The sequence below is a fragment of the Panicum virgatum genome, chromosome 5N (assembly GCF_016808335.1).
Source record: "Panicum virgatum strain AP13 chromosome 5N, P.virgatum_v5, whole genome shotgun sequence".
In the NCBI taxonomy this organism is placed as follows: domain Eukaryota; kingdom Viridiplantae; phylum Streptophyta; class Magnoliopsida; order Poales; family Poaceae; genus Panicum; species Panicum virgatum.
The window spans coordinates 38,134,016-38,144,398 of record NC_053149.1 but is presented as its reverse complement, the minus strand read 5'-3'; the positions used below and the strand labels follow the sequence as shown (position 1 = coordinate 38,144,398).

At 40.6% G+C, this 10,383-nt stretch overlaps 1 protein-coding gene across 2 annotated transcripts; it reads right to left on the bottom strand.

Moving 5' to 3' along the window:
- Window positions 1-668: 668 nt before the first annotated feature.
- On the bottom strand, window positions 669-8,286 carry LOC120673818 (ubiquitin carboxyl-terminal hydrolase 6-like). 2 transcript variants are annotated; one of them, XM_039954833.1, is made up of 18 exons: window positions 8,166-8,286; window positions 6,301-6,446; window positions 6,160-6,195; window positions 5,967-6,074; window positions 5,305-5,405; window positions 5,084-5,210; window positions 4,441-4,500; window positions 4,290-4,354; window positions 4,096-4,149; window positions 3,530-3,638; window positions 2,574-2,662; window positions 2,426-2,495; window positions 2,218-2,298; window positions 2,051-2,125; window positions 1,576-1,624; window positions 1,270-1,389; window positions 1,108-1,182; window positions 669-1,023 (listed from the first exon to the last, which is right to left on the bottom strand). In XM_039954833.1, the coding sequence occupies exons 1-18, from the start codon at window positions 8,173-8,175 to the stop codon at window positions 962-964; spliced, it is 1,437 nt and encodes a 478-aa protein (XP_039810767.1). In that variant the 5' UTR covers window positions 8,176-8,286; the 3' UTR covers window positions 669-961. The 2 variants fall into 2 exon arrangements, with proteins under 2 accessions (XP_039810767.1, XP_039810768.1); XM_039954834.1 differs by having other exon boundaries at window positions 8,099-8,175.
- Between the last annotated feature and the right edge of the window lie 2,097 nt (window positions 8,287-10,383).

Sequence of the window (10,383 nt, the reverse complement as noted above, 5' to 3'; positions counted from 1 at the left end):
CCACAAAATGGTACTTATCGTAATTGCTGCATTCTCCAATCTCAATTATAGTCCATTTGAAGTTATTCTGAGTCAAAGTTTTTAAAAAATTTAACCATCTATTTAGATTGACATCACAAGATTATTGTCATTAGATTTATATGAAAATACTTCCATAACACATAAATATAGGTTTGTCAATCGCCATAAAATTCAAAATTAAAAAGTTTGTTATAGAGGGAAAATAGAAAGACATTTGTAATCGGAGGACGAATGGGGTACTCGTCCATTCCAAATTATAAACCTTTTTGACACTTCATGCGTAGTTTTTGTATGCATCTAGATATACACTATATCTAAATATATAGTAAAAATTATGCACCAAAAAATACCAAAACAACCTATAATTTAAAACATGGTTAGTAAAGATATGCTTTGTTTTACAACATTCGAATTTATCCTACGTATTGCAAACGAGGAAGGGGCCAGAGAGGAAAAAGATGAAGCTTGACTGTTGGATTAGATGTGATCGGTGGATCAGACGGTACAATGGCCATGCTTATTTTAGCATTGCAGAGAAAGTCACAAAACAACGGAAGATGAAATATAATGTGAACGATGACATCTATTTCACGCAGCAGCCAAAGCCGGATCCGGGATCTGGTGTTCAGCGTGAACCACTGCTGTAATGGAAAAGACGGATGAACCACATATCTTTGGTCCAAATCAATCAGATCCACAAATGCTAAAACTTTGCGCCAAATCTTTTTGTTCTATATTTTGAAAAGTAACGCGTAATGTACCCGTCTTGACTTTCTAAAAATACATATCCAGGTGAACGCAGGCCACAGAGATTGAAGATAATTCCAGAGTAGCCACTTATCCAACTGGAAAAATAATTGACACATCACTCATGCGGCCCAAAAACAAGCTAAGTCATTCGCTGCATGAGAGGTGTCGATCCAGTGTAGCCAAGAGACCTCTAGCTCTTCGATTCAGCCACACGAGCTTTGTACAGGCAGATATAAGCCATGTGCCAGTCACCTGCGTAGACAAACAAGTCTGCGTTAAAACTGTTCATAGTCTGCCATAAAATGGGTTATCATTTTGTGTAAGGTCATCGCTCACCTCCTCCAGATAGTTTCAAAATATCTTCCTCCTTGCGAATGTTTGGGTTGTCGTCATCAAACTCGATCCACTTTCCTGAACGCCAAAATGAAAATTCAGTAACCATAATAATGTGGAACCGTTGGTTTTAAGTAACCGAGCTGTAAGACTAGTTTGCCTGACCGTTATCTTGTTTAACCCAGCCAACATAGTGGCCAGAGTCTGCACTTCTTCCCTTGTGTGTCAATACAGCAACTAAATCGTAGACACCAGTCAATTGTTTCTTTGGTACAGAAGGATCAGCTGCATTTAACACGGAAGCAAGAAAATAAGTTTAAATATAGTTAGAAAACCCTAGCAGTTACCTCGATCATTAAAGGTAGAGGGTGGAACCTTTTGTAGTTTATAAACATACAATCCCATGAAATAAAGTTTTATATCAAACAAGATGTTATCATTACAAACTAAGGGCAAAATCAAACCACTTGCCTTTGTCAATGTCCATGTTGGATGAGTCCCCAGCGGTACTTGATGACCCCTGAAATAAAATGCAATAATTGCATCAACATGGATTGAAAATAGAAAAAATGTGAAATTTTAATCTTTACAGTTGATCCATTTTTTTTCACAGCTCTTACTGATGATTCTGTTAGGTTTCACGCACCAACTAGATGAACCCAAAAGCTTAAGCTCTTGGGAAGAGGTGGGCAATCCACTAATACTTCACAACACTCCCACTCACATGCAGCCGGAACAAGGCGCAAATGTGGAAATAAAGAAGGGAGCGGAGGACTTAAAAGATGCCTCTACCAAGACTCGAACTCGAGACCTCTGGCTTTGATACCATGTAAGGTTTCATGCACCAACCAGATGAACCCAAAAGCTTAAGCTCTTGGGAAGAGGTGGGCAATCCACTAATACTTCACAACAGATTCAAGGTACCTGGGTAGCAGGAAACCATTACCTCATTTTCTTTTGAGCTGCTAGCTTTCGCCTCTGTTTTCAATCCAAACTTTGCATTTTCTGCATCTCTCAGCATCTTCACAACTCACAAGCAAATAGAGCATCCAATTCAACAGTGCACCAATAATGATGGAAACACAAAACTGAACAGCAAAAGGAGAAAGGTACCTGTCGAGGAGCTTGGAGTTTCTGCTTCAGTTCATCTGAGCAAAAATCATAAACATCCAGTTCCAGAGGGTAATCAACTTTCTGGCAATAAAAGAATCACCAAACAGTTTTTTTTAGCAAACACATGGATAAAAGATTCCATACAAAACCCAGTTGCTCTAATCATCAAAATATTGTTAAATCTCAAGGGAGTAAGAGGGTAACATACGCGTAAAATCTTTGCCTTTTGGTTTGATTCCCTTTTCCAAAAGAAACGTACGAACTGCACAGTCAAGTACCTAATGGAAGGAATCTATATGTAAAATGTTTGTGTATAAGTGAGGACAAGTGAAAATGGAAGGATTTTATGTACTTGCCTGGGCAGCTCATTTATTCTCGACTCTCTAGTATAAATTGCAGTGCGACCCAGTGCAGGTGAAACTTTCTCAAGTTCTGTCTTCAAGCCCTGTACACAAAGAATATGAATGATTGGCATTGATCATCTGATGGACATCTGCAGGATATGGCAAGCAACATTACATATCTTATTTCCCTTTCCCCTCAAAACCCACATAGAAGATACAAAAACAGCACAAATGCAATAGCACACAACTACGGAGGTATTTGGATGGGTATCATCTTTCATGAACTTCATTAATTTGAGATATATACCAGAAAAAACTAGTTCTAGAACATTGGACTCCAAATGGGATGGGGGTACGGAGTTATCAGGATGAACATGTGGGGGAAAGGAAAACAAATCGAATCTGGCAATAGGTTTCTTGGAGACTGGTCAGATTAATATATGAACACTCTAAAATATAGATGGAGCATCTATTTACTTGTAATATTTCACATCTGCTATCTTCAAATTTGACCATGTCTAAATTGTTCTATCTCCTTGCTCTTTTTAATAAAAATTGTAGTTCACTGGTGCATAATAGGCATTTTCTATGAACAAACTCAAAGGCTTTTGGGGGCATATGCATTATGCAATATAGTGGAGCAGCGTTCTATATACTTATAAGTTTAATAGGCATTTGCTATGAACAAACTCAAAGGCTTTGGGGGGACATATGCATTATGCGATATAGTGGACACGAAACAAGTGTTGTAAGTACTAATAAAACTTAAGCATCAGTTGCTTCAAAAGACCTGTTGAGTCGACTCAGTAGCATTGCTACAGACACCAGTAATAAAGGTTAAATCTACCACGAGGCATGCAGATAGACCAAGACATTTCAATCCATGTAACAAGAATTATCGTATCAGCACTAGCAACAACCAATTTGACGTCATAAGCAACAAAAAAACTAAACAGAATATTACTTACATGCTTAAGTCCCTCATGAAGGTGGTTCACATCTTGAGATATATGACACTTCAGGGAATAAACTGATTCCGTCTCCGTGCTCTCCTCACCACTTTCTACACAGTGGACCCTGGAAGTAAAAGCAATCATCAACAACTATCACAACAGCACAATGGCCTGTTCATCTAACAAATAGTTTTCTCCAGAAACAGAATGTAAAACACCCAAAGACAGCACTAAAATGATCATAATAGGCTTCACAGCCACCTGCGTGTTTGCTACAGAGATAGAAAGTACAGGGCTACTGTTTTATATCATTTACCACTCATGAAATCCATGGAGAATCCCAGTTGTTTTAAAATGTCTACTTATTCAGCCAGAGAGAAAGGTCCATTAAAAACAGAAAACCAAACATAGTTGTAAGCTGGAACCTTCTGTTTTCTGTATAAGGTGTATAAACAGGATTGTACTACCAACTGTACAACAAAAAATACATACATATATAGGGCATCCAACACGGACAGAGAATACAGGAAGAGATATATAGAGAAGGAGGGAAGAAGGGAAAGAGGCAGGGAGGGGAGAACCTGCTCACGAGATCTATCCCAAATAGTTGCTTCATTGAAAGAGCTGCAGATTCACTACAGTGGGAAGTGCGCAGATCGTTTTAGAAAGAGTAGCCAAATATTGCCATAAAATATTACAGGGGCATAATGACAGATATGATAAGTATAAACAGTGATATGGGAGAAGTGCTATTAGTTGACACTGGGCAGATTACCTTGCATCTGATGTAAGAGTTTGAGAAAGTGTATACACCAGCTGTGTCCAGCATTCTTCTGCATCCTGTAATTTATTTAAAAGATGCACATTCATTACAGAAAAATGACAGTAAATAACCTAACTCTTTATCAGAGGTGATTAGAAGGAACCTGTTGCATGTAGACATTATTGTGCTGCTGGGCAAATTGTGGAAATTTTTTACGCAACGTCTGCTCAGAATCAGAATTTTTTTAAAAAGAACTGTTAGTATTATGTCCGTTCAACATGAGCCATCAAAATCTTCCACTGAACTAAACCAGATCACATAATTCAATATGGTATGACTTCATAAGCAATTAAGTTCCATATTGAAACTGCTCAAATCATGAGAATACATACTGACGAAATTAGACTAAACCATATTTTCTTTATCAAAACAGTAACAAACCACTGGAAAAAATGTACAAGGCCTTTTCATTTCATATGGGGAAGATGACCCATTTTTTTGAGAAAAATACGGAAACAGTAAGCTATGATTCCCTCTGTTTTCAAATATAAATGGTCATTATAATTTATATAATCTTCAATAACTGTAAGAACTTTCACGATCTTCAATGAGAGGGTCTGACGTATTTTATTAGTACTGGTATACAACATATCATATTGGCATCTATTAGTCACAAATCAGGTGATGTGTCACTAGTCTAGATACTCTTTGCATAAAGTAAAGTCACAGAATGATGTCTTCTGATCTAGAACTAAGAGAAAATACACTTCACAAACCTAGGATGTATTTAACGATGGTGAGCTCACCTGCAAGAATTGTAGAGGTGCAACAGGACGAACACTTTGATCAAGCTCACCAAAGGTATTACGAGTTGCAAGAGTCAAATTATGAGAGGCTTGGTCAATGCCATTACCTCTTCCAGTATCTGAATAGCTGTATATCAAATGTACAAGTAAAATAGAATGATATCAAATGCCAAATACAAAGCCTCTTCAAAAATAATATTAAGAGAATTTTTGGTTTGAACCTTAGCAGCGCTGACTTCAGCTCTGGAACAGAATGCAGACATTGCAATGTGGAATTCATGTAGCATGTATTCCCAAGGTTATAAAGACCAGCACTGTGCCCCTAAATATCAGTAGGGAAAACTCATTTCAGCAAACACAATAAATACTAGTAACAACGAAAGAAAAAGGTCACACCAAGATAAAATTTCAGTATCCCAGCTAATCATAGAAGATTATCTATCAAAAATTTATACAAAATTATATTTAAATCAGAAGGACCTTACATTTGACTATAGTTCCTACTCTCGGATGTCAATTTATACGGTATTCTCAAAAATACATTAAAAATCCCAAGTGGCCAGTTAAATAACATGTATTCAAGCACCCTTTTCCCAATGCTGCTGGAAAGCCCAAAGCATATGCTCCCATCTCATGTATGTCTCCCGTTACAAAATTCAGGCGTTCTATCTATTGAACCTAAGGTGTAATGACAAATGTGCACGGGAAGCATATCGTCATGACAGACGTACTAGCATCAGCTCTGATTGAATGATTAACAAATTAACCGTTCAAGTTCTTTTTTAATGGATAATAAAGCAATCATGAATCCAAAAGGTCAAGATTAAGTAAAGTAATAATACATAGCATTGTGGACATGCACAGAACGAGATCGGGTACGTACCAGTGCGACCACTTGCTCTTCTTCTGGTAGATCCTCAACAAATACTGGACCTTTCTCTGGAGCTTTCACAATTTCATCAGCTGTTCCTATCATCATCAATTTTTGACCCTACAAAGCGCATCTCAATTCAGTTGTAATTTTGAAACGAGACATAAATAACATTTGAGCACGGAAAATAAGTCAAGCATCTCACATCTTTCACTCCCAAAGTAGACCAATCTGCATCATCCTGTATTATGCATAGCGAACATGTTATCCAGTTGTTACAGTGTATGAATATGCAATGGATATAGGCATATAGCTGAATCTATAAGAATTTAACAACATAGTATACCTTCAATATTCCACCCTTCACCATAATTTTTTGGCGTTCAGGTGGTACACCCGTTAGTGTGTATAGCTGACTCTTGAAAACAATCGGCGGCTGGCTAGTGTCAATCTCTATGCCTGGAAAGACCTCCTTCTGCCATTTCACGCTAACTGGAAAGTATGACAAAAGCATTAGTTATATATAGTATGAAAGCAAATACGTTTAGGTGCAGATGTAGCTAATAATATGCAGTGGGTGATAACACCAAAGTCTGGTGTCAAAACGGAAGCTTATTTCTAGTAGTTACATAAACTACTTTCCTTTAATGACTTTACAATATATTAAGACAACTTGTGAAGAAATTCAACAGCAAATTTAATGCATAATGATTTATTGAACTTTGCAAGTTTGCAACTAAACAAGAACTAAAAGAGAATGCTAGATATCCCAAAAGAATTTCAGATAGCATGATCCAGATAACAAGAAACCAAAAGATGTCAGGAAAAAAAGGAGCAAGGAACTCTAAAGGAAATATACAATACTACCATAACAAAACTCTCCATGCATCTGCATGTCAAGTGAAAAAAGATTTTCTGAATGTGAATAACTTACTGGTTTCAATTTTCCCATCGTTAATTAACAATGAAATACATGATTGTGTACTAAACACCAAAAACATAAACAATTTAAACCGCAAACAGACACAGCTTGCACGCTCTATAGCCTTCTCATATCTTGTAGAATGTATCACATTCAATAAGCCCTAGTAACAAAACTTAGCACATGTAGCATGGTGCCACTGAAGGCAGCTACAAGGTCCAGTACTCCAGCTGACTGTTTGGTGAGCAGTGAAAAATTCATGGCATCAAAGAGAAATCATACAAACCCCAAAAACTGGAATAAAGCCATTGACACCTACACCTTTGAGTCTCTGTCTATAACTGAACGCAACCGTAACTGAAATCTACATATATGTGCTTTAAAGCCTGAACAACAAGAAAAATACAGGTGCCACATCGCAATTCTATCTCTCTCAATCACAGATTCACAGTCATGGAGAACTAAAGGTTCAGGTAAAGGACTGGATTCAGGTAGCAAAAGCAGCATTGAACACCATGATTCAATCAAACCTTAGAGAAATATGCTTCGAAAGTCTCGGCTTTCTACTTTTAAAGATGAAAAACATGATTCTGGAATGTGTCGTACGTGTAAAGCGTGTCCCACACCGAAGGGGGAAAAAACAGAAAGCCACAGAACAAAACTTGCACTAAAATGCTTATGCTTGTCGAGGTTTTGGTGTTCTACAACATTACAGCAAGTCAGCAGTAGCTCACCCGAACCTAGTGTTGTTTTCCGTTATCTCATTTCCTGATGCAGGTCAGAAACCGTTGTCATAAGATGTGACACATTTTAACACTAAGCAACAAACATCAGCGACTATGCATCATGGGTGGCTCAAACAACGCTGTGTTATAAGGAACAAGAGCACGCATCCGGAACCAGTAAAGGCAAATGCGGCAAGGGAGGGCCTAGAGCTCCGTGCAGTGCCGGGAGCCTGCACTCAGTTTCCAGAACCAAACCCTATCTCCCCAACCAAAATCTCTCCGGAACCAAGCCAAAAGGATAAAGGTCGCAGGAACCCACGACGCTTCCGGCGCCACCGCCGCGAAGCGATCCCCGAACTGAAGGCGGATCGAATAGAGCAGAGACAGGTCAGGACCCTAAACGGGAGAACACGATGTACACAAAATTGAATTTTTTTAAAAAAAAAAGCACTGCCGATTCGAGCCTGAACTGGAGGGCGGGGCGACGAGATCGATACCGCGGCGCTAGGAATCGAGAGGCTGGGACGGGAAGGGACGATGAGGGGAAGATAGAGAGGAGCTCACCGGTCGGCATGGCGGCGGTGCGGTGCTATGGAGACGGGGGTTTACTTGCTGGAGGAGAAAGGAACGGGGGGCAGCGCAGAGAAAAGGAGAGCGCACCGGGGGCGACGGATGTTTATGGCCGTGTTTGGTTAAGGCCGGAATTGACCAATGAAGTCTAATTATAAAACCACCTCCACAACCCCCTGTAAATCGCGAGACGAATCTAATGAAGACTTTAACCGCGTGATTAGAGGATGGTTACTGTAGCATCACTTTAGCAAATCCTCAATTAATTACCGTCATTAGATTCATCTCAAAAAGTTACATCCATCCCTGAAAAGGTTTTACAAATAGACTACATTTAGTACTCCATGCATGCGAGATTCTCTTTTCGAAAAACGTGCACGAAAAATTTACTGTAGTATCAAACACGGCCTATGCTGACGAAGTTACGCCTTCTCCTTCTCTCGGCCACGCCGTAACGCCCTGCGGCTTTTTTATTTTTATATTTTTTAAAAATGTTTTTTTACATAAATATATTTCCGGTTTCATATTTTACAGTTTTATACCTCTACCGCCTGGCAGTGGGGCGGCAGGGACCTATACGTAAATAAACATAAATTTTTCTTGCGCGGAGGCCCCTGGCGGGAGCTTGCCACCCGGCAGGCACCGGCCGCCCCGCCTGCCGCCCGGCTGCCGGGCGGCAGGGGCGGCCGGTGCCTGCCGCCCGGCTGCCGGGCGGCAAGTTCCCCCCAAATATAAAAGCTGAGCCCCTTCCCTCGCACCCTCGTTTCCTGCCCACGAGATCCAGAGAGGGGAGAGGGAGAGAGGAGGGGTGAGGGAGGTAATTCCACCGGCGAAGCCCTGCCGGATTTTGGATCCGAACCGCAGGTAATCAATATTTGTTTAAAGACTTGTTTAAACCAACTATTATAGACTTGTTTAAAGATTTCACATTACGGTTATAATTGAAGTCATACCATGTTTCTAGATATTGGTTTAATTATAACGGTAATGTGAAATCTTTAAACAAGTCTATAATAGTTGGTTTAAACAAGTCTTTAAACAAATATTGGTTACCTGCGGTTCGGATCCAAAATCCGACAGGGCTTCGCCGGTGGAATTACCTCCCTCACCCCTCCTCTCTCCCTCTCCCCTCTCTGGATCTCGTGGGCAGGAAATGAGGGTGCGAGGGAAGGGGGCTGCTTTTATATTTGGGAGGGGAGTCTGCTGCCCCTCCACCGGGCGGCCGGTGCCTGCCGCCCGGCTGCCGGGCGGCAGGCTCCCGCCAGGGGCCTCCGCGTAAAAAAAATTATATTTATTTACGTATAGATCCCTGCCGCCCCCTGCCGGGCCATACGGGTATAAAACTGTAAAATATGAAACCGAAAATATATTTCTATAAAAAAATATTTTTAAAAAATATAAATAAAAAAAAACCGCCTCCCCCCAGTCGGGCCTCTGCTGTCGCGGGCTCCGGCCCAACTTCTTCCAAGTTGAGGACACACCCTTGAGATGCAGCCCATTGAACATCTCCTATCAATCAATTACATTGCTTACTTCTTCTATCTCATATTATTAGTCGTTTTATCTTTTTTAAATTTATAATTTTTGCTATGCATTTTGATATACCATGTCTAAATATATAGTAAAATCAATATATCAACAAAAGTCAAGAAGACTAATTTGGGACGGAGGGAGTACTTGCTTTATGTATTCTCTCTCAAATGTTGTCAGTGCTATGGGAACAGGAGTATTCCTAGTCTCAGACAAAATGGGCCCAGCAGGCTTGGTGGAAGGAATCTGGACCGGCAAGGACGGAAACCCTAGCCAGGGGACTCACCCCGGTGGGACCCCACGGCAGAGGAACACGAGTTCGCCAAAGAAGGGGAGCTCCCTTCGGTGTGAAGGAACTGGTCGGCAAGGGTTTTACTGCACCCCTGGAACGACGGCGGTGGCTATTTGCTGCGCCACACTGCTGCCGCACCACCAGGCTCGAGGCCGATTCACCCTCCCCGTAAAGACATCATCATTACGGCCTTACGGGGGGGACGTTGAAAGGACCTCGGGTGTCGCTTAAAGGAGGTGAATAGGCATTTCTATAAATTATGCAATTTACAGCACTTCAAACAAATATCAGCACACTGACCGGTCAGACCAGTCAGGCAGACCAGTCATACCGGTCTAAGGATTCAGTTGCTGGACAAAACAGGCGGCCGGTTAGATCGGTTGGGGTGTC

What these genes read in the sequence shown, in the direction of transcription:
- LOC120673818 (XM_039954833.1), bottom strand. An exon ending in GGGATAGATCTCGTGAGCAG is followed by an intron (nt 3,639 to 4,095) that starts GTTCTCCCCTCC and finishes TTTTACTTCCAG; the next exon opens with GGTCCACTGTGTAGAAAGTG. An exon ending in CTGGGTTAAACAAGATAACG is followed by an intron (nt 1,183 to 1,269) that starts GTCAGGCAAACT and finishes TTTGGCGTTCAG; the next exon opens with GAAAGTGGATCGAGTTTGAT.